The sequence below is a fragment of the Artemia sp. Qi Xiang Cuo genome, chromosome 8 (assembly GCF_049724085.1).
Source record: "Artemia sp. Qi Xiang Cuo chromosome 8, ASM4972408v1, whole genome shotgun sequence".
NCBI lineage: Eukaryota > Metazoa > Arthropoda > Branchiopoda > Anostraca > Artemiidae > Artemia > Artemia sp. Qi Xiang Cuo.
In genome coordinates, this window is record NC_142801.1 from 37387251 (window position 1) to 37412123 (window position 24873).

Here is a 24873-nt window from a genome sequence, read left to right on the forward strand (position 1 = left end):
CTAACGAAATGTAAATGTTAAGCTAGAGATCAGTAATCAGCCGAAAGTGATCATCTATAGGAAAACAAAAATTGAGCCTATTGGGTTGTTTGAACTGCTTTGAAAAATAGATGTATAGTTGATAAAGAGTCAGCATAACCGGCATGCCTTCTGCTAACGAACAAATACTTCCAATCTTAAATTAAATGTCTTCTATTTTTTTGCAACCACCTGGGTTTCTATTTCTCCTCCGTTATTCGTAACTTGAAAAAAAAAATCGTTTCTTGTAAATATAAATATCATTTATTCTAAAAATATAATTTATTGTAAACACATCTCAAATGCCCTAACGCGGATAGGCTGGGCATAAAAAGCTAGAGATGTTCTGGTGTTGTTAGACGGTTTGAATTCTCCATTCCGTTATAAGCTCCTTCCTCTTTTCCTATCCTCTGAAAGGAAACCGTGCTTTCGCATCGGCATGGACCTCTCACAGGTGTCCCTAATCAGTTTTGTAAGAACAAACAGTGTTTCAGGGTGACCTTGGGGAGTAGGACCCCTGTAGGAAATAATAGCCTAGTAAACGACGTAACATTGCACTGGATTTTTGATTGATGCGAAATTATTCTGTATTTTGTTTCTTTGGATGAATAGCTGAATAACCTATTCCTAGCTATGTTATTTATTATTGGTTGCCTCCCTGTTGTACTATAATATTATAAGCATGAATATTTAGTTAGTCTGAGATCGTAGACTTAAGATTGCTTGAGCAGCACATCGACTTATTGTTTATAAAAGCGCATTGCTAAGTGTGTCAAACCATGTACTGACCAAGTTGGGCCCAGGTAAGCACAAAGCCTCTATTCAACTGGAGGTCTAAGGAACTTCTAGCAGTCTGGTTCTAAGCCGGCTTAGAAATGATATGCTTTCTGTAGACTGAATAAGAAGTTATTAGTCCTTGAACTGCACTGGGGAACCCATTGCTTCTCTTAAGGCCATACTAATTTCAGCGATTTAAATATTGTGAAAATTGCGAAATGAAACGTTGCGACGTTAAAGGACAACTATCGTATTGACATTCTGAGACTGTGGCTCATAATGAGTAAGGTAGCTTCTAATTTCTGCTTAGGCTAGGAAGGTGTTAATAAAATAATTTTAATTGCACACTTTATCGCCAAAAAGTGAGATATGATTCATAGTTGTATATGTCCCTATAGAACCGACTGACGGACACGGTGTTGGCTCAGACGAATTTCACATACAGTTACAGTAATAATTATTCTTGCCTAATTATAGCTAGACATTGTCATTGTTGTATACTTATAACTAGACCATACAGTTTGATGTAAATACTAGTAAATGTCGTCTTAGCTTTAGTAAATTTGATGTAATGAAGGAAAATGGCAGCGGTAATAGACTGCTACATTGTTGTACCTATAGTATCTAGCTGTAATCAATACGGTATTAGGTCGTAAAATGGCCCGTAATTTAACACGGTACCCACATGATAGTAAGATGGACAACCTTATTGATTACGTTATTTTAAGTCGAAAACTGGCAGGATCAATACGGGGTACCAGGGTATATAGGAGAGCCGTTAAGTAAAGATTGCCATCTAGTAGTGTCTGTAGTTAATATAAGGCCGACATTTAAGAAATGTAACTACCTTCTTGGCAGTTATGACGTTGACAAATTCCAGAAGAGAAACCTTATAAGAATAGATGGATTTGAAACGGGAGGCTTGAACAGGGTGTGAAACAGGGAGGAAAATTAGTAACGGAACTAGTGATATAAGTGAAAACGCTTTGAGCTTGACAGAAGAAAGAAGGGGACTATACAAGACGTTTATGAGTGGTATACCTTAAGAGAATAAAGCGTGAATTAAAGCGATATGAAATAAAGCCCATTGATAAAATTGCCAAGGATCCAGGAGATATAGCCAGACGACATTATAGTAAGATTTGTATTAGCATTATTAAGAAGTTGTGGAAATGTAGTCTCTCCAGACTTGTCAGTAGGCAACGCTATAGCGTTGCCAATAGCGAAGGGCCATAAAGCTTGAATGTGTTATGTTTTATTTTTTTCCAATGGCACTTCATATGGAATGGGTGGTCGTATATACATCGGAAGGGGCTCATTCGATTGGAAATCAAAAGTGGCCATAGAGCTTTGCTATGGCATACGATGTATGTGCGTTTAGTGTTTAGATTTATTGTTGAATGTGAACTCGAGGATTTGCTAAAAAAATTTAATGATTGTAAAAAAAAAAGACAAGAGAAGCTTCAGAAACTTCTTATTTTATTAATTGTGACCTGACTTCAACCTCTGAATGCTTTTAATATGATTTGGAACGCATTCCCAGAGTCTGCACGATTTTGGTATCTTGAAAAAGAATTTCGAAGATTTTCTAGTTAAAAATTGATTTTTTTTTGTCTCCCCCGGAGTTGATGTCTCTGGATTGAATTTGACTGTTTCAGTTTTATTCAGGGTAGGGTTTTGTTTCTTGTGTTGATTTTCTTGAAGGTGTTAAGGCATTCTGTTGAAAATGTTTCGTTGATGTATTTTTCTTTATTTTTTGTTCCTTCTTTCCTGTTCCTTCGTGGCAAAGGGGCCTTACGGGAGAGATTATGTTGAAGCGTTGTTGTTACAAACTTATGGTTGTATCTACTCTGAAATGCTTTGTATATCCAGCAAAGAGTAATAAAAGCTAATGCATGTTAGGAAATTTATTTTTACTTGTCCAGGTTTACTAAAATTGTTACGTCAACAGAAATTGTATCTGAAAAAGTAAATTTTAGACAATAGACAAAGATTTATTTTTTCTTCAAGTCCCTGTTTTGCGTTAGTTTGGTTGCTGAAGTTGTTTTTGACTAATTTTCAAGTTATTTTCAAGAGTTAAGAAAGAAGACAGTTATATTTTTAAATAAATAATAGCACGGTGTTTCTTACCTCCTTACCGTAGCAAACGACCAAACTCCAACAAAATTTATTTTATTTTTTTTTTTTTTTTTTAAAAAGAGATAGAGGAAAAGCATAATTTTCGACGATAACATAGACGTAATAAACTCAGTAATTATAGGAGTTAAGAAATAAACTGAAAAGATTTCCAAGATCAAACTCAGAAGCAAAAGCTGGATAAAAAATTTTTTTTATATTTCCTTGAATGAAACAATATGTATATAGCCCATCTTGTCTCTCTTTCTTAAGCTAAAAAAGATGGTTATGGAAAGGTTCCGAGTCAGGGCTATTTCAAAGTTCGCTACATTGGATGACACAACATAAGACTTCTCAATCAATAAAATATTTAGATATGAAAATTTCTTTCTAATGAAGCAATGTCGTCTATGTTCGTTTTGTGTGCCAAGTTGCTGGATATTTGATAACTATCAAGTTAACAAGTATAACTGTTTAGACCAATAGCATATGATCGTTATTGATTGGGACGGGAATTTTGACAAAAATCGTATCCCCCGAGTTTGACATTTTTGGGAGAAGAAAAGGGATATATACACACACTTCTAACCCTGGACACTAATTTTGTGGTCTGGATGATCAGCCAGATATAATAGATGTTATAAAAACATAATAAATGTTTTTTTCCTATGGTTTGTAGTACATGTTGTGCTCGTCAACAAGGCGCCTTTTGACGTTTAAAAAAAAGAAGCCGAAAAAGAATTGCATTGTCAAGCCCTTTTCTTAACTATCTTGGAAACCTCTAACACGCTTAAGTAATATTGTTTATCCCGAATTTTTTTTTCAAACTCTGTATTTTTGTACTTAGGTGCACCAGTCTCGTATTCTATCCAAACATGAGGCTCATCGAATAGATTTGTCTTTTCTGCCAAATTTCCCTGAAGAGATTTGCGAGGAGCATAAGCTAAGAAAAGAATATTACTGTGAAGAAGATCAAGTGGAATGTTGCTCAACTTGTGCGATCTCTAATGTACATAGAGATCACGATGTTGCTAGAATTATTGATAAGGTACATTTATTATTTCTGTTTGGTTTAATATTTAGCGGCAATTTTGACCAAGGCTATAAAAAACAAACAGCCGAGAAAATTCAAAAAACAAAAATTTGTCGCCTGTTTTGATTTTAATGCATGGAACATTTGATGAAAATATATAGGAGTATACGCAGATTGCCAATTCAACTTATGTGATTATCATTGGAAAAGAATATTTGTGCAAAATTTTAGTTCAATTGGACGGGACCTCGGGTTGAGACATTAGTGGGTGAAAATTGATTAGAAAGTTGAGTCAACATTTGTTTGCTATGGTCGGCTTTGCTGACAAAAGGTTTTTACGCTTTTGTTTTGTTTCTTTGCATCCGTTAAACGCTGCTGTTGTCAACCGCTCAAAACTTTAATGTATTATGGTCCAAGATCAATGTTTTCTTCACAAAAAGAAAAAAAAAAATGACATGTCCCTTAGAGACAGCCCCAAAATACACTGTAAGTGTCCCAAATCAGCTTTATTCACTTTTCCTGGCACTCACTTTTGACACTGTTATAATGCTCTATGTATGCAAGCTAATACTGTGTCGTTTTGCCTCTTATGCGGAAAGTAGGTAAGGCCCAGGACTGGTGTACGCTTCTGAAAATTAGACTACTCGGCCCAAGATAATTGCCCCTTAACGTTTAAGTACTTCCTTGATAGGCTACTTGCCCCATAAGTTCCAAGTTGATTGGTGGAAAAAGAACCCGGTTTCCTTTCAGCTGAAAAGTCGATGGTATGTGTCTGGTGTTTGTGACGCCATGGCCCCAATATGTGGTTCCAATCATGCAGATCGGAAATCCTTGTATGTTTCTGACACAAAAAAGGTGCAACATATCTACCTTTCTTTTAAAAGTTTCTATAACAGGAATTCACTTTGCGCCGCAAATCATAGATATTGAAAATGCTTGTTTGGTATCTCTTAAAAATCTGAAATCTGTGCTAAGATTTCTAAATCATGGGTTCACGTCGTGCCTTGAATCATCCAGATTGAAAATTATTGTACGTTTCAAACTCAAACAATATGCTACCTGCCTACTTTTCTGTTATAAAGTTGGAAGTGGGGAGGACTAGGTGAAGCTTTGACTCAGCTTATTTATACACCGAGTCAGGTAATTATTTTTGTTTGTATTATATGTATATTTTGCTTGTTAGGTATATTATTGTAAGCTTGAATTTTGCTAGTTATTGTATGGAATCTGAACTTAGCTCATTTTGCCACTGAATCATTATCTGATTTTTTAAATCCAAATGTGCCACAAAAATAAATTTTTCAACCTCTCAAAATATTCAAAATGATACATCTTATGAAAGAGCTTGCGTTAATAAAACTTATTCTCAGCTCATCAAGAGCTATCTGTCAGTGGTCAAGCATAATCAGTCGACCTTCGGTCATGGTTCATGTTCTTTTCACAGGGTAACTTTCTAATATCACTACTAAGAAAGAAGCAAAGTGTAAGAGCCAATCTTTTTTTATAACGGAAAATGTTTTTACTTTATAACTTTAATAAATCAAATAATATTAACAATTTGATGATTAAATATCAGTATATGTATATTAAATTGATAATGCACATTCATTTGTATTTTGTACAGTAAAGTGCAAATTCTGTTTTGGCCTTTGGAAGGCATAGGGGTTTTTGAGCCCAACTTATGTTAATTCTACTCGTTTTGAGTTTGACTCGGTTATTTATTGTAATTTCTGTTCGTTTTGGGTTTCATTTATTTGTTGATGCTGATTTGTGGTAGTTACACTCTTGGTGGATTATTTGATTTTAAGTTTGCTCATTTTTTGTTTAATTGAGTTCTTTACTTTTCTTTGAAAAACTTATTTTGTGGAAAAAGTTTTTTTAATTAATTTCTGTTCGTTTTATATTTACATACTCTTCTCAGGGGAAAAGAAAGTTACTCATTAAATCTTTTCGTTTTTTTAAAGACTTTATAGTTTGGCCTGCTATTTTTATGCTGGAGAAAAATTTTTAACAACATACACCCTTTTAAAATTCTGGACACAAATAGTAGTGTTTAATTTAGTTAAATACCTCCTCCAGTTGCCCTGAAATGGAAAATTTGATACCATTCGCAAAAAAATCTGTTTACTTTCTTTGATAGCTTGGATATACTTACGCTATTTTGATTTGGTTAATTTTAAAGAGCAGAAGTAGCCCCGAAAGTTTGAACATAATACCCTTAGTCGTTCTTGGGATGAGGTGCCTTATTGGGAATTAGCATTAACACAGGGCATTTTGATTTAATCTTAAGGCAACATTTAGTTTTTAAATATAATTGGAAAATGGGAGGGTGGGCGTGGGAGGGGGATGAGTTGCCCTCCAATCACTTTCGATTATTAAAAAGGGCGTCAGCCCTTTCTATTTTCAATCGAATGAGCCCTTTTCGAAGTTCCTACGGCAATTCCGTCGATACGAAGTGCCCTGGTCTAAACAACAAAAAATAATACAGTATATGTATTATCTTTATCGATCTTTACTATAAAAATTTCAAGCATTCCAATCTTTTTCGACTATTAAAAAGGGCACTAGGTCTTTAGATTTCCAGTCGAAAGAGCCCTTTTTGAGTTTCTACGACAACGCTTTCTGTAAACACCTTATATGCTCCCAGGGTATAAATTACAACCCTTACCCTAAGGGCTGATAGGGTGGTTGTCATCCTCTAAGAACTAATTTCCAGAATTTTCAACTATGTTAAACAAAATGGCTATCTCAAAATTTTGATCGGATGTGTTTGGTGAAATGGTGGGCGTGAGAGTGGAGTTAGTCGCTCTCCAATCACTTTCAACTATTAAAAAAGGCACTAGCGCTTTCAATTTCCAATCAAATGAGCCTTTTTGAAGTTTCTACGACAACGCTTTCAATAAAAACTCTTATATGCCCCCAGGGAATAACTTACAACCCTTGCCCTGAGGGCTGGGGGGTGGCATCCTCAAAGACCGAATTTCCAGAACTTTCTACTACGTTGAACAAAATGGCTATCTGAAAATTTTTATTTGATATGCATAGGGGACTGGTGGGCGTGAGAGGGGGGTTAGTTACCCTCCAATCACTTCCGACTATTAAAAAGGGCACTAGCCCTCTCAATTTTCAATTGAATGAGCCCTTTTGAAGTTTTTACTACAACTCTATCTATAAAAACCTTACATGCCCCAAAGCATAACTTACAACCTTTGCCCAGGGGGCTCTGGGGGGTTTGTCATTCTTAAATACAATTTTACAGAACTTCCAACTACGTTGAACAAAATGGTTATCTTTAAACTTTGTTTGATTTTATTTGCGGAAATGGTGGGCGTGAGAGGGGGGTTGATTACTCTCCACTCACTTTCGACTATTAAAAAGGGAAATTTCAATTTCCAATCAAATGAGCCCTTTTTGAAATTTCTACAACAACTTTCTATATAAGCCTTATATGCCCCCAGGGCATGACTTACAACCCTTGCACTGAGGGCTCTGATGGGGTTATCATCCTCAAAGACCTAATTTCCAGAATTTTAAACTGCTTTGTACAAAATGGATATCTCAAAATTTTGATTGGATGTGTTTGGGAAAATGGTGGGCTTGAAAGGGGCGTTAGTTGCCCTTCAATCACTTTCGACTATTAAAAAGGGCACAAGCCACTCCAATTTCAAATTGAATGAGCCCTTTCTTAAGTTTCTACAACATCGCTTTCCATAAAAACCTTATATGCCCCCAGGGCATAACTTACAACCCTTGGCCTGAGGACTGTGGGGGGGGGGGAGAGGGATGCCTCCAAGGCATAACTTATAACCCTTGCCCTGAAGACTGTGGGTGGAGTGTCCTGCTCAAAGGTATAATTTCCTGAACTTTAAACTGTGTGGAACAAAATGGCTATCTCAAATTTATGATTGGATGTGTTTGGGGAAAAGGTGGGCGTGAGAGGAAGGTTAGTTGCCCTCCAATCACTTTCGACTATTAAAAACGGCACTAGCTCTTTGAATTTCTAGTCGAATGAGCATTTTTTGAAGTTTCTACGACAACACTTTCTATAAAAACCTTACATGCCCCAAGGACATAACTTACAAACTTTGTCCTGGGGGCTCTGGGGGGTTTGTCATCTTTAAATACATAATTTCCAAAACTTTCAACTACGTTGAACAAAATGGTTATCTTTAAACTTTGATTGAATGTTTTTGGGGAAATTGTGGACCTGAGAGGGGGGTTAATTATTCTCCATTCACTTTCGACTATTAAAAAGGGCAATTTCAATTTACAATCAACTGAGCCCTTTTTGAAATTTCTACAACAACTTTCTATATAAACCTTATATGCCCCCAGGGCATAACTTACAACCCTGGCACTTAGGGCTCTGAGGGGGTTTTTATCCTCAAAGACCTAATTTCCAGAACTTTCAACTACGTTAAACAAAATGGATATCTCAAAATTTTGATTGGATTTGTTTTGCAAAATGGTGAGCTTGAAAGGGGGGTTAGTTGCCCTTCAATCACTTTCGACTATTAAAAAGGGCACAAGCCACTCCAATTTCGAATTGAATGAGCCCTTTCTGAATTTTCTACAACATCGCTTTCTATAAAAACCTTGTATGCCCCCAGGCCATAACTTACAACCCTTGCCCTGAGAGGTGTGTGAGGGGGGGGGGGAGAGGGTTGTCATCCTTAACTACCTAATTTCCTAAACTTTCAATTACGTTGAATAAAATGGCTATCTAAAAATTTTGATTGAATGTGTGTTGGGAAAAGTTAGGCGTGAGAGTGGGGTTAGTTGCCCTCAACTGACTTTCGACTATTATCGAATGAGTATTTTTGAATTTCCAATCGAATGAGCATTTTTTGAAGTTCTACGACAACGCTTTCTATAAAAACCTTCTATGCCTCCAGGGCATAACTTACAACCCTTGCCCTGAGGGTTGTGGGGGTTCCTCCTCAAAAACAAATTTTCTATCTGGAAATCAACTACGCTGAACAAAATGGCTATCTCAAAATTTTGATTGGATATGTCTTGAGAAACGTTGGGCGTAGAAGGGGTCTTATTTGCCTTCCAATCACTTTCGACTATTAAAAAGGGCACAAACCACTCCAATTTCCAATTGAATGAGCCCTTTTCGAAGTTTCTACGACAAAGATTTCAATAAAAACTTATATGCCCCCAGGGCATAACTTATAAACCTTGCCCTGAAGACTCTGGGGGGGGGGGAGTGTCCGGCTCAAAGGTGGGTGTTTGTTGCCTTCCAATCACTTTCGACTATTAAAAAAGGCACTAGCCATTTCAATTTCTAATCGAATGAGCCCTTTTGAACTTTCTACGGCAACGCGTTTTATAAAAACCTATATGCCCCCAGTTCATAACTTACAACCCTTGCCCTGAGGGCTGTTAGGGAGATGTCATCCTAAAAGACCTAATTTCCCGAAATTGACTCCACGTTTAACGACATGGAATTCTCAAAATTTATTCGTAATATGTATGGGGGAAAGGCGAGCGTAAGCGGAGAATTAGTTACCCTCAAGTCACTTTTTAATGTGGATCAACGAGCAAGCTCTTTGGGTTCTCCATCTACTACGTCTTTTTAAGTTTCTAAGGCAAAATTTTCTATAAAACCTTTTATGCCCTCAGGCCTTAACTTACAACCCTTTCCCTGAAGGCCGTGGGGGGGTATCCTCCTCAAAAACATAATTTCTATCTGGGAATCAACTACGCTGAACAAAATGGCTATCTCAAAATTTTGATTTGATGTCTTTCGGGAAATGGTGGGCGTGGAAGGGTTGTTATTTGCCGACGAATCGCTTTCGACTATTAAAAAGGGCAAAAGCCACTCCAATTTCCAATTGAATGAACCCTTTTCGAAGTTTTTACGACAACTTCTTCGATACGAAGTGCCCTGCTCTAATGGAAAAAAAATAATAAAAAATACATTGTGCAAACATCGTACTTATATGCCCTCAGCGCATAACTTAAAACCCTTGCACCGAGGGTTTTGGGGGAGTGTCCTCCTCAAAAACATATTTTCTATCTGGAATTTAACTACGCTGATTAAAATGGCTATCTCAAAATTTTGATTGGATGTGTTGGGGGAATAATGGGCATGGGGGGGGGGGGCTTATTGCTCTCCATTCACTTTCAACTATTAAAAACGGGAAGCCTTTTGAATTTCCAATAGAATGAGCCTTTTTTGAAGTTTCTACGACAACGCCTTCTATAAAAAGCTGATATGCCCATGGGCATAACTTACAACCCTTGCCCTGAAGGCTGTGGGGGAGTGTCCTTCTCAAAATTATAATTTCTAGCTGGAAATCAACTACACTGAACAAAATGGTTATCTCAAAATTTTGATTGGATGTGTTTTGGAAAATGGCGGGCGTGGAAGGTGTGTTAGTTGCCTTCCAATCACTTACGACTATTAAAAAGGACACAAGCCATCCAATTTCCAATTGAATGAGCCCTTTTCGAAGTTTCTACGACAACTTCTTCGATACGAAGTGCTCTGCTCTAAAGGAAAAAAAATAATAAATAATACATTGTGTCCACATCGTTCTTACATGCTCTCAGTGCATAACTAAAACCCTTGCCCCGAGGGTTGTGGTGGAGTGTCCTCCGCAAAAACAATTTTGTATTTGGAAATCAACAACGCTGAACAAATGGCTATCTCAAAATTTTGATTGGATGTGTTTGGCGGAATGAGGGGCGTGGGCGGGGGGCTAGTTGCACTCCAATCATTTTCGACTATGAAAAAGTCCACTAGCCACTCCAATTTCGGTACGAAGCAACAATAGCAACTCCTTCGGTACGAAGTGCCCGGGTATGGAAAAAAAAATACATTGTGCCAACATCGTTCTTTACTTAGGCAGCGCTTTTGCGCTGCCTATGATACGTCCAAACTGATATCCTTACAGGATTCCATGCATTACTTGTCACATTCTCTTAGTTAATAGTTTTGATGTTCTTCTATAATCACCATTTGAAACTGAGATAGTCCTCCAATTTTGCAAATCCATGTTATCGTATACTTTAAAAACAAGAGATATAAGCCCCACATCATACTCTGGACAACCTTGTTCATCGTAGTTCGTTACCACCGGAGTCAAAAGGTCACCATTCTCCAAGAAGATTTCCTTATAAAATTCGTAGCCAATGCCACCAACACCATGTTGTAGAGTTTTCTGTTCAAGTGTATGCAGGTAGGTTAAGCGTAAGCAGGTAGCGTAAGCAGGTAGCATAAACAGGTAAGCATCAAACAATTAAGCATCTATTGTGACCCAAGCACCTACAAAATAAATATAATAAATAATCGAATAAGTAAGAAACAATGTATGGAATGCACTTCAAATAGAGGACTCCACATCTTCCTTCTTTTGGACTTGCTGGCTCTTCAAGTTATCAAAGGAGATCATCGTAGCTATAGATTTAATCTAGACGGCGTCTTCAAAATCCACCCGGATCTTGTCGTCTTCACATTGGGCTGCGTTGCAAATGACGTTGTTCCAGCTTTGGAACCAGAAGGTGAGTTCTGCGATTTCTGAACACTTGGTTGTTGATTTGCTCTTGGCGTCTCGAAAGATTCTTCACGAGGGCTAAGCTTTCGACTGGCGTCGCTCGATGGACTCGATTTCGTGGGGGATAAATATGATGATTCGGGTACTATGGGTACCTCCATGCTCGTTAATGTTGTTCCGTTGTTCTGCAGGTATGTGCAGCCATTAGTACTGTATCTGGGGCGTATAAATTTCCTGTTGCGTCGGTATACTGTTCCGTCTTCTGTCTCAACAGTGAGTGAACGGTCACTTGACTCGTCGTATCTGCCGGTTACGTGGGCCTTGATCCATCTTTCTTTTGCTTGTCCAGTTTTATTGAGCCATACTGGCTGGCCTGGTGCAAACGGTTTGATCGGATGTGTATGTCTGTCATAGGCCTCCTTCTTAGCTTCTTGTTGCTTTTTTCTGGCCTCCTTGTACTCCTGATTGGGCAAAGCGTTTGGCATGAAGTTGTGTTCTATTGACGGCATTACCGATCTTAGCTGGCGGCTCATCAGGAGCTGTGCTGGAGAAGCTAAATTGTCTACGGGAGTGTTGCGGTATTCAAGGAGGGTGAGATATGGGTCTGATTTGTCAGCCAGTGCTTTTGACATTAGCCTTTTGACTGTCTGGACCGCTTTTTCGCTGAGGCCGTTGCTTTGAGGATATCTAGGGCTGGACGTGCGGTGCGTGATTCTCCATCGTTCCACGAAGTTTCTGAATTCATCTGCTGCAAATTGGGGGCCATTGTCGGAGGTAAGTCTTCGTGGGATCTCGTGTCTTGCAAATTGGCTCTTTAGCTTGGTTATAACACTTCCCGAGCTGGTACTGTCTAGTTTGTCCACCTCGATGTATCGACTGTAATAGTCGGTAGTTACCAAATAATTCCTTCCTTCCCAAAACAGTAAGTCAGTACCTACATGTTCCCATGGGTACTCAGGAATTTCTGAGTTCAGGAGAGGTTCTTGTTGCTGGCAAGAACTGAACCGTTGGCATATTTCACAACCGGAAATGTACTTGGTGATATCAGCAGTGATGTTTGGCCAGAAAACGCACGTGCGTGCACGTTGTTTTGTTTTAACAACGCCTAGATGGGCTGTATGTAGACGGTTCATGATTTCTTGGCGCATACGTCTCGGTATTATGATTCGGTTGCTCTTTAACAGGATACATTGGTGCGTTGCCAGTTCATTCCTGTAGTTCCAATATTCTCGTATTTCATTTGGGCACTGTTTTCTGTGCTCTGGCCATCCTTTTCTGATCGTATCGGCTATAATCTGCATTTCCGAGTCGTCTTTGGTACAATTGGCTATGGTTTGCACCATTTCATCTTTGATTGGAATGTTTTTGATTACATTATGCACATGTAGTTCAGCCTGAAGTTCTTCTTCTGGGTCTGTGTCTTCCATATGCAGACGTGACAGGGTATCAGCAACGGGGATTTCTGGTCCTGGTCTGTATGTAAATGTAAGGTCGTATGGCTGAATGGCTAGCATCATGCGTTGTAGTCTAGGTGGTGCCTTACTGATAGGTTTTCTCAAAATATTTTCCAGTGGCTTATGATCTGTAATGATAGAGACCTTTCTTCCGAATATATACTGATGAAAGTGTTTGCATGCAAATACTATGCCCAATAGTTCTTTCTCAATCTGAGAGTATCTTTGTTCTGTATCACTAAGGGATCTTGAACCAAAGGCTACTGTTTCATCTTTCACCAGTAACTGCGCTCCTAACCCATGCTGAGATGCATCGACAATTATTTCGACTTCCTGGTACTTTGTGTCGAAATAAGAGAGATGTTCACACAAGGATTTTCGAATGACCTGGCAAGTATCGCTGTGCACCTTCTTCCATACGAATTCCTTAGCTTTTCCAAGTTCTCGCAAAGGCTGGTTTAGAATTGATAATTTTGGTATGTATCTGGACAGACAATTGAACATCCCAAGCAATGTCTGCAGCTCCTCTTTGTTCTTTGGTTCCGGCATTTCAGCAATGGCTCTGGTTTTGTTGGGATCCGGTTTCACACCCTCGGTTGTTAGCAAATGGCCAAAATATGGAATGACTTTTGCATTGAATATGCACTTGTCTCTGTTAAATTTGACTCCTTTTTCTCGTGCTCTCTGGAGGACTGCTTTTAGTTGGGCATCATGGTTTTCCGTACTTGTTCCTACACCTGCTATATCATCCACTATTAGACCCAGGCCTAATCCTTCGAATGCCTTTTCCATTCGGCGCTGGTACTCATCTTGAGCTGAAATTATTCCGAATGGGTATCTTCTCCACTTAAATCTCCCAAACATGGTATTAAATGTTGTGAGATCTGATGATGCATCATCCAGTACCATCGACCAGTATCCATGTCTGGCATCTAATTTGAATAGGTTCTGGGCACCGTGGCACTTGTTGGCAATGTCATCAAACGTTGGTATTGGATAATTTGGTCTTTGTATCCATTTATTTAATTCTACAGGGTCAAGACAAATATGGATTTCACCGTTGGGCTTCTGCACAATGACTATAGAGTTAACCCACTCTGTTGGCTCTGTCACTTTTTCAATTATTCCAGAGCTGACAAGTCGTTCTAACTCGTTTTTTAGTTTATTTTGAACTGTCATAGGGACTCTTCTTGGTGGTTGTACTGAGGGTATTGCCCCTGGTTTTAGATGTATCTTGCATTTCCCAGGCATTTTTCCAATGCCTTCAAACACGTCTTCATATTCTGCCAAAATCTGATCTGTAGAATTGGCCACTGGGATGTGCTCTACATTGTAGATGAATTTGATTAGATTCATTATGACACTGGTCTGTCTGCTAAGTATTGGCTTTTTATCCGTGTCAACCACATAGAAGTTGTGTATTTGGGGTTCCCTGTCTTTGTACTGAACATCTAAATGACATATACCAGTGACTTTCAACGGTTCCCCAGTATAGCTTGTAAGAATGTCTGAGGTTGGTATTATTTTTGGCCTTGGAACCATCTTGTCAATGGTCCGGGTTGGTATGACGTTTGCTTCAGCACCTGTGTCTATTTTAAATTCCACATTCATTCTTTCTTTTGTCAGATACAGTTTGGCCACTGGCTCGTTATAAGTTTCTTCTTTGCTCTGAATACTTTCAATGAAGTACTGTGACGGTGTTTCTGTACTACTTTCGCCTGTTTCAATACTATGAACGTTTCGTTGACTGCTTCTGCACATTTTAGCAAAATGATTAAGCTTCTTACATTTTATGCAGCTTTTTCCTTTGGCAGGGCATTGGTGACTTTTGCTGAATACCCCACCACAATTGTAGCACTTTGGAAACTCTCCGAAATCCTTTGGAGGACAACTATGTCCAGGTGTGAAATTTCCGCCACATTTGTAGCATTTTCTGCCTTGTCTTGCTACTATATCCACTTCTTGCTTGATATATACTTTTGAGTGTTCCTGATTGGACATTATCATTAATTGTGCTTGGGTCGCTTCTGCAGCTCTGCAAATAGCTACTGCACGAGCTAGAGTTAGTCCTGCACCTTCACTAAGTAGTCGTTCGCGGATTTTGTCCTGCTTGACTCAAAAACTATACGATCTCTTATCATCTCATCACTGGTTGTCCCAATTTCGCATTCCTTTGCGGTGATGCGAAACTCGGTAAGGTATTGTTCTATTGATTCACTGTCTCTCTGATTTCGTTTATGAAACTGTTATCTGGCAAATATCGGATTTGCAAGTGGCTCAACATGTTCGCTAAACTTCCTTAAATATGTGGTGACATTGTTTCTTTCAGCAGCAGTTAATGTCCATGTATTGAAAATGTCTCTGCCTTTTTCACCTGCCCATATCAGTAAGTATGAGCATTTCACTGCATCCTCTTTTCCACTAAGAGGTCCAGTAAACATTAGTTCGGCATGTTGCTTGAAATGGGACCAGGCAGCTTTCAAGTTTGTTGCATCCCAGTCTATAGATGGGCATGATCCATGTTCCATGATGTATTCCTTACACTTCTGACAACATGTAGAGTTTTCTGTTCAAGTGTATGCAGGTAGGTTAAGCGTAAGCAGGTAGCGTAAGCAGGTAGCATAAACAGGTAAGCATCAAACAATTAAGCATCTATTGTGACCCAAGCACCTACAAAATAAATATAATAAATAATCGAATAAGTAAGAAACAATGTATGGAATGCACTTCAAATAGAGAACTCTACACATGTGACTTGCCATTTTTTATTCCTTTTATTATTTTTTCGACTCCCAATAGATTTGTATGCTGTAGTATTGACTCATTCTCTTCAGTCTGTACTTTCCCAGTTGGTTCAACATCTGCCAAGAAATCTATTTTGCAATCTTATGTATGTCGTGACAATGTATAAATTTGTTTATAAAAATCATCCACTAATTGTTTTATTTCTCCTTCATTTTCAATAATTTCCTCTGGCTTATTTCTTAATATCCGAATCCACTTATTCCTCCTTTTCTTTTTAATCTTTACGCCCTTTGATCTTTAAGCAAAGAGTTTGGTCTAATGTCGAAGCTCAAATAAGCAATAGCAATGAGCTTGTTCTAAAGTAATTTGGATGCACATATTTTTATTATAATGGTAATAAGTCACACATCAACTTGACAAATCAATGTGTTTCTGCCTCCACAAGGGGGCCTAGGTAGAGGTTGCACTCCCCTTTCTCCTCCCCCAAGGAAATAATTACGGAAAAATCTTCATTCTAGCTAAGTTTGGATTTAAAAAAGAGCCTAAACACATGTTAGTTTTCAAATTTTAGCTATTATATATAATTTTTTTAAACATCGAGGGAAACTCTCGTTGTATACACCAGTATGTGTATACGGTAGACAGTCATTTTATTTTTCGAGAAAGTTTCGTTAATATTTCACAGAAAGTAGCTGGAGCATTGTTATATGATCTTTGGACTATTTTGAACAAGATGGCTAACTCAAAATTTTGATCGGATGCATTTGGGGAAAAGAAGGCCTGGGAGGGGGGCCAATTACCTTCCGATCACTTTCGACTCTTAAAAAAGAAGCTAGAAGTTTCTGTTTCCAATCGAATGAGCCTCCTGAAAAGTTCGTACGGCCACCCCTCCTAGAGAAATCTTATTTGTACCTGGGGCATGACTTACAACCTTGCCCCCGGGTACTGGGGGGGTTGTATCAACCCCAGAGGCATTGCTGTATAATCTTTAACTATTTTGAACAACATGGCTATCTCAAAATTTTAATCGGATACATTGGGGAAAACCTTGCCCCCGGGTACTGGGGGGGGTTGTATCAACCCCAGAGGCATTGCTGTATAATCTTTAACTATTTTGAACAACATGGCTATCTCAAAATTTTAATCGGATACATTTGGGGAAAAGCAAAATTTACACTTTCGAATGAAGTTTCATTAAAATGTGAATATCTCTATTTCTGGCACAAAACAGGAGAAGTTCCATGTGAAATCTATGGTAAGACCGACCAATCAATACTAAATGGCTTAGCCAAGCAAACTACAAAAGTTTACGATGGAGGAGTTTAAGGTATCGAATCCCCTTAAATAGCGAAACTAAATTGATTATGGCAAATGTATATATATATATATATATATATATATATATATATATATATATATATATATATATATATATATATATATATATATATATATATATATATATATATATATATATATATATATATATATATATATATATATATATATATATATATATATTTCTTGGAAACGTTTTACTGTTTCTTGGATGTTCTAGTATATTTACATTTTTGTTCTTTTTTATTTTCTTGACAAAGAAAAAGATATCGGTAGAGCATATATATTGTTTTCAGTAAAACACAGATGATATTGGTTGCCTAAGTAGGGTTTCAGTGAAGGGACAGCCAGAGGCAGTCTAAAATTGTATTTATGGTACTTTTTCTTTGTTTTAGGTTTGTCTTGATTGTTTATTTATACATAGCTTTTTTTTAAGTTTCTTTTAGCCATTCATCGTATTTTTTCTTTTTTTGAAGCTTAAACTGTTATATGACTCTGCTCGTTTTAGGTTTTATCATTTATTTTACTTTTCCCTGGAAAACTCCGGATGGAAAATTTTCTCTAGCTAATGACTTGCACAGAATTAAACATTCGGCTACTTCACACTAGAAAAAAAGAAATCGACCTAAGGGTCATATTTGTGTGACTTATTTCGTTTCTTTTTTTCAGATAAGCATTTTTTACGGTGAGGGTTAAGGTCACATGTATATTAATATTTGTTAGCATTTTAGTTCTTTCGATTTTGGGGTAATTTTATGCCTGCTATTGACTATTATTAGTCACCGTCAAAAATCCAGGAAATTTCATGTTCTTAATTTCTCTGATTATAAAATTAGTCATCTTCCATGATTTTTTTTTCTTCATATCTTCCGTCGTAGAAGTGCAGTGTTGCCCTCACTAATATTGCGACTGTCTTAAGTGAGACGAAATTATGTACAGGCAGAAAATTAGACTATCTTGAAGAAAAGTAAAACGTAGTTCTCCGCGAATGGTAAATAACTGGTTTAAAGCTTAAAATATGCATAAATTACCTTACAAAAAATATTGAACATAAAACAAACAGACACTGTGAATGAATAAATGAAACCTCAAGCGAAATGAAATTACAACTGAAAATGAAGCTAAAGTTAAAAAAAATAACATAAATTACCATTAATAAGTGGAGTGTTGCCAGGGACGGGAAAAGACGTGAAGGACGAGTAAGGGCAAAATTTTGGCTCAGTAAACGAGGCAATCGCTTCAAGAAATTACCACAGAATCTCAGAACAGGTGCAAGAACAGTTTTTAAATTGCAGCAAAAACTAAAAACTTCTAACTCGAAGTCTAGAAGTTATATTGCACATTGTGCAAATGTGTTTGTAGAAGAGCTTAAATGAAATTAACAATAAAAATTTTTTTACGGTATTCTACACTGTGGAGGGCTATAAATTTGGGGAAATAATGGTTATGAATTATATTACTTTAAAAATAAACTTAAAGTAATCAATATAATTGGCTGTTAAGCACTTGCTTTTGCTGAAAATGTTATAAAATAAAATAAATATATAAATATTTTCATTTTGAAATGCGTAATTTTGACATATTATTCTAATTTTGTCCTCATTTTAGGTTAAGAGTCAACAGGAAGCAGCTTATGATGTAGGACTTCAAGCTAAAAGTCGTATATGTATGACTCTTAAGGTATGTCCTCTTTCTTCCAATAATTTTGACAATCTTGTGTTTGTAGCATGCCCAAAGGTTCATAAAGACAAGAAGTTGTCTAGGGAGGGGAGTGTCTTGAAAATAAAAATGCTCTTAAGAATGTTCTTAATATCTTGATTTGTTTGGGTTAGATTTGTGTTGTCCTCCACCAAAGGATTGGCATATTTGTGCCTCCACTTATGGAGAGATTTAAGGTACCTCTTCATGAGCAAAACTAACAGTGTTTCTTAATTTGAATATGTGTATTAGTTTTTGTTTGATTTGTGTTCAGTTTTCACGATCCCTCACTAAATGTTTGACCGGTGTGTTGTTCCACTATGGTCTGACTGAAGGTCTTACTCAGGACTTTTGGTTGTTACAGGCATAAAAATTACCCTTTTTAGATTAGAAAATATCAATGGTTTTGGCTATGTTCACCTAAGACTAAATTACAACTTTTATAAAAGCAACTTATGGATGTCTGAGCCAAAAAAGAGAATAGAAACATTTCTCAAGTGTTAGACCTCTTCAATGTGAAAATATTTTGATACCCTTAGGGCTTTGGCTGTCATTTGCGAGGATATGATATGATATGATTTATTAACACTAAAAGCCCTACTGGGCCATGGTTAATTCACAATACACTTCAAAAATAATAAATGAAAAAAAAACTTATTATAAACAAAACAAAAATAAAAAAAAAAATAAATCTAAAGAAAATGATCTCTATGCTCCACGCCCAGTTCAATAAACCTTCCCAAATTCTTTAACCCCCCAAAAATTTGTATCTCTTAATATATTCCCCACCCATTCCTCCCTTTCGAACCACCCCGGAAAACTTTCATCTTTCAACTCCTTACATAAACATAAAAAATGAATTAAGTCATCATTTTCATCCCCACACGTAGGACAAAAATAGGGACCAGCCTTTGACCTATTCTTCCCCAAATATTTTCTCCTGTCTGCAGAGCTACAAAATTTCCCCTTACCGATATTACCCACTTTAGTTCCTCATTACTAATCCCCGCCTTAAAATACACTTCCTCTCCCCGTAGGTCGTTAGTACTAGCATACAGAGATAGAGAAGGTGACGAGGAGATATCCCATTGCCATTTCTGGATCTCCTGGCTCTCTAAAATAAACTTAACATGTTTTGCTACCGCCCCCCTTTCTACCACTTAAACCTTTCCCCCCTTCCCACAGCCTAGCTTCTCCACAACCTTCCAAAATGTTTTTAACTTGGCTAGCCCAAGAGCCTTTCCTCCTATCTCTCAAAGATTCTTGGTAAGCTGCTTTTAGTATCCTCTCCTCTGGGAGGGATACTAATTTTTCCCAATATCTAATCATACTAACTAGCCTTATAACTCTTTCACTCCTCAACTCCAAATCACCCCTTAAAACCAACCCATTAAAATTATCCCTTAAACCGTATCAATTTCTTTAAAAAGCTTAACTGGATCCTCTGATCCCAAAATTTCACACCCGTAACTAAATACTGGCCTCATCTTATCATCAAATATCCTCTTCATTAATTTAGTATCATTTAGGCCTATCTTTCTTGACCTATTCCTTAGCACACTCCACATCCCCCTAAGCCCTCTTCTCTCCATTAGATCAACATGACTATTCCACCTTCCTTTAGATGTAACCTTACACCCTAAATGCACAAACTCCTTTTCAATCTTTAACTCTCTACACTTCACATCACAAATTTCACTGGAGTCCATGCACCCTTCTCCTCTTCTCTATATTGCTCAGTAATTGAAAATACTATTTCATTTTGGTCCGCTACCCTTTTTGAGGAGTTTTAAGCTTATTGGAAATTCCCATAAATTTGTTCTCGTCAGTAGTTTTTACCCGTTAAGTTTAACATGGCTAGCAGTTATCGTTGTTGAATCAGTGTAAAATGGCTATTCTTTCAAATGTTAACATGTATTTCTAAATGCGATTTTTAATTGTCGGTTTCTGTTGCCTGTGCTTTGCTTGTTCCTATGTTACAGCTATGGCTGCAACCGTCATTCAATAAAAAAGAAAAAAAAATCAAGCAAATGTAAAGAGCTCATTTAAAACTAAAAACTATGAGAAATTATACCATATGGGAGAGGATCTGCTCTCCCTTCTAATTGCCCTCTTTTTGTACTATTGTTTAATTTATGCTTTTTGAGATTAGGATCAGTATCTATAATGTATTTAATTGATTTAGATAATTAAATTAGAAGAATGGGGACTTTGTAATTGAATCAGGATCCAAAAGTTATACTCAAATTTCTGTCCTTCTTTTTTTTTCTTGCTTGGCTAAAACTTTCGTTTTTTTATGTTTCATGAGGTATTGCCTTATAGGGTAAAAAAAGGAGCTTTAAGCCGTAAGCGGGTGAATCCTACTCCTCTTCTTTTGCTATAAATAATCCTCAATGAAAGAATAAAGCTCGCTACTCTGCTTTGCAAGTTCCATAGATAAGACTGATACTATATTTGTGACTGAAGCGGAAATTTAGTATTCCACATCTACAGTCAGGGGCGTCCCGAGGGGGGGGGGGGGGGGGCGGCGGGGTGCGCCGCCCCTCCAACGGTTTTAGCATTCGGTAAAATTTTGCCGAAGGCGAAAATTTCGGCTGAAATTTTACTAAATTGCCCGAAATTTAGAAAAATTCTTGATTTCTGCAGAAAATTCGGGATAAATCAGGTATCGAATCGGTAAAATTTACGAAGATCGCCCCCCTCCCCCAATGAAATGAGTCTCGGGACACCCCTGTCAACAGTAAATATGGTTACAAAAAAAGTCAATGCGCTGAAAGCGTCTTCGCTATTATACCTAAATATTCAAAAAACATAAAGACAAACAAAATAAAAATTATAGAGTCAATACAATGTTAAATTCACATATTAAAACACTATATGGCATAGTCCAGCTCATATTTCAGAATTATAACATTGTACAAAAGCGTGAACGGAACTTTGTTGATATCTAGCATGTCGTGGGAGAATGGGCTGCCGTTTGGGAATTTTCAACTCTAAGCACATCATCTTTGAATTCAACTATTTTGATTGATTGAGTCTGTATCAATCAGAAACTGTGGTAGTAAAGACCATGTTTTTTTTAACTAAGGACACATTGTCTAAAAATTCACTTAGTAACTTATTTGATCGTCTTATCAGAATCGAAGACGTTAAAGAGCTGTTGGTAACCTCAAAGAGGAGATGATGTCAACATCAACATTTCAACATCACCACACAAGCAAAGTGAAATTGAATTTTTTTCCAGCTCTGTGTAGCAAGTATTTTAAGTAGCTATGACCGGTTATACAAATTTTTAAGTAACAGGACGGGCTAAATTTTGTAGGGGACGTAAGGTTATCCTTATTACGTAAAAAAGTTCATTGTCGAGCTACTTACAGAATAAGTTGCATGATTTGTTAGGAATGTTTTAGTTACATTAAATAACCAGAATACTATCCTGGTAAGCGAAAGAAAGAAGGTATGTGTAAACTCACTTATGGGTTTTACATAGATACTCAGAAGGCATGTGGACTTGATAAAGTGGCGTCAAGTGTTTTTTATGAGTCAAAGAAGCAACTTTCCAAAAGTCCTTGAACTTCACACTTTTGTATGTAGCCTGGGTGACCAGTTTTAACTGATTTTTTAAATGTTTGATCATTTATTGCACTAGTTAAAAAGGAAAGCTAGTTGCATTTATATTTATATGCTATTACAATTTTACTTATACTAAACTCAGATTTTTTTTTTTGATTTTTTGAGAAATCTATGGTGACTTTTGTTTTAAGAGTATCGCTTTCCAATGGACTTTCTGAACAGGCCTCGTTACATTTAATTGTAAAGGTAGTTTAGTCTGATTCAATATTTTATAAAGCTTTCAGTAATGTCCTTTCTTAACCCGCACTGCTAACACATATCGTGTTTTCATATATTGATTGCATGATGCAATTTTTAAAATTAGCTGTTGACACTCTTCTACTGTACACTCTAAAAAATTGCCGGCTGTATGAACAATTAGTTCCATGTGCTTAGCAATATTTTGGGGATAATCTTGTATCATATGAAACAAGATATGGACCAAACGCAATGGCTTCGTAAACATCCTTAATAAAGGTGGTGGTAATTCTCCAAAGGGTACACGGATAATTCCTTGTTTCTAATATGCTGCACTGAAGCTTTGAGGACACACTTACAAGGCCCATGTGTGACAGTCACGAACTTTGTAGCTTTCGTTATCTATCTAAAGTTATGTGTCAAAATCTCTCTCATATGTTGTCTCTTGTCTCCATGCTTTAAATTTTTCTTTAATTTATTTTAGCAACTCAGTTCAGCCGAGTCAACTTTCAAGCAGAAAAACACGGAGATAGTAGACCAAATCAAAATCGAGTTCCTGAAGTTTGAACGGAAATTACAAATCGTTCTCTCCTCTGTCGAAGATATTGTTCAACAAAAGCTTGAATTCGAAGCTATCGAATCCAAAAAACTGGTAAGTGTGATATTTATCAAACTTCAGGTAAATCATATGCTTAATACTTTGGTATCGTACACAAGCCCCTGACAGTTCTGAGAGGTTTTCTAAGAGCTTTTGGTTTGTCTTGATAAATTGTGTAACTAAGTACTTTTCAACTTTTGAAAAGTATAGCTTTTTGCAATCTTCTTTTTTTGTGAACTTGATTTAAGAAAGTAGTTTCTGCCCCTCAGGAATTGAAGTAAAGTGCAAAAATTAAATTCAAATGTTTTGGTCCATTACAAATTAGTGAAGCTGCATGAATCATGGAAGAATCTGGGAAGCTGTCGTTCAATCTTCAAAAATTAGGGAAATTTGGTGCAGGAAGGATATAATGAGTTTTATCCTTGCATTGATTTCATTGGACTGCTTAAACAGAAACCTTTAGATAATTATTCAAGAATACCTCACTTATAACTAAGGTTTATGTTCTCTGTGAAACCTTTGATTTTGTGACAAGCCTACACTTGTAACATGTACTAAAAGGATAAGTTACTTGTAGGCTATCATCGGATTCATTAGTTTCAGATCTAGCCCATTTAGCAAAACTCGATTATGGATATTAATTAGATTCTCTCGAAGGGAATGATCCAAGTCTGTCTGATTTTTTTTTCTCATTTTTGCGTGTGGTTAAATAACCTTTTCAACCTATTTTTCAGCCTAAAAAAAGCACAAAGCAATTTTCAAATTTATTTTGGTAGAAGCATAAAACTGAATTTCAGCTATTGAATGATAGCGGAATTGTCATTTCAAAAACTTGCTCAGGGTACATAATTCTTTTCCCAATTGCTTCATTAACAAAACTATTAAATATAATTTCTCAAAGAAAATTAAAGAATCAAGCTTAAAATAAACATAAATTACAAAAAAAACTCCCCCCCCCTCCCTCCTCCCTAAACCTTCTCAAAGAGTCTGAAAATGAAACCTCAATCTGTTCTCGAAGCATTACCGATATTTTGGTAACACGCCACTGTTTACTTTCTTTTAATTTACCTCGCTACTAAGATGTAAATATGTTCTAAATCCTCATAGTGTAAAAATGTTTGGTTGTATTGGAGATGTGTAATTTTCAGCCCCCCCCCCCCCGCCCCCCAAAAAACGAATAATTCTCTTTGCTTATACACACTGCCTGAAAGCCCCTACTGTGCACCCCAAGTTGTTCCCGAGATATTACAGATGTGGTATTATGTTGGTCAGGATGCATGGAGGGTTTTTAGATTTACCTCCACCCCCCTCTCCCCAAGTCAAAATGCGGGGTATTCTTGGCCTCCCGGCATCCCTTGAAAGTTATTAAATGACCAGAGAAAAAACGCATCTAGAAGGTCCAATTGACCCAACACTTCCTGAAAGTTTCAACTCGATTTCTTAAGACATTCCCCAGATATTGCAGATAATATAAGAACTCAGGTACGCCTAGCGCGTTTTGATTTACGCAGGAATACGTGTTGTTTTCGGAGTGTCCCCTAGGGAAACTCTGGGAATTTGGGGTTATAGTGCAATAAACATTTAGTTTAATCGTAGAACAAACACATTTAGAAAGTCTAGTTGACCTAACACTTCCTGAAAGTTTCAACTCAATCCCCCGAGCCATTCCCTAGATATTGCAAGTAATTTGAAAACGTAGGTACACATATTATATTTTGATTTACTCAGGCTCATGTGTCGTTTCCGGGGTATAACCCTTCAGATCCTGGGATTTTTGGCCTA

At 37.1% G+C, this 24873-nt stretch overlaps 1 protein-coding gene across 2 annotated transcripts in view; it reads left to right on the top strand.

The window, feature by feature from the left end:
- qin (tudor domain-containing protein qin) overlaps positions 1–24873 on the top strand; it is a 207348-nt gene that overhangs the window by 52249 nt on the left and 130226 nt on the right. For both annotated transcript variants that reach the window (XM_089093401.1, XM_089093402.1), the window contains exons 5-7: positions 3758–3958; positions 18594–18665; positions 22978–23145. In XM_089093401.1, coding sequence (XP_088949527.1) covers positions 3758–3958; positions 18594–18665; positions 22978–23145 — 441 coding nt within the window. The remainder of the gene's footprint in view (positions 1–3757; positions 3959–18593; positions 18666–22977; positions 23146–24873) is intronic.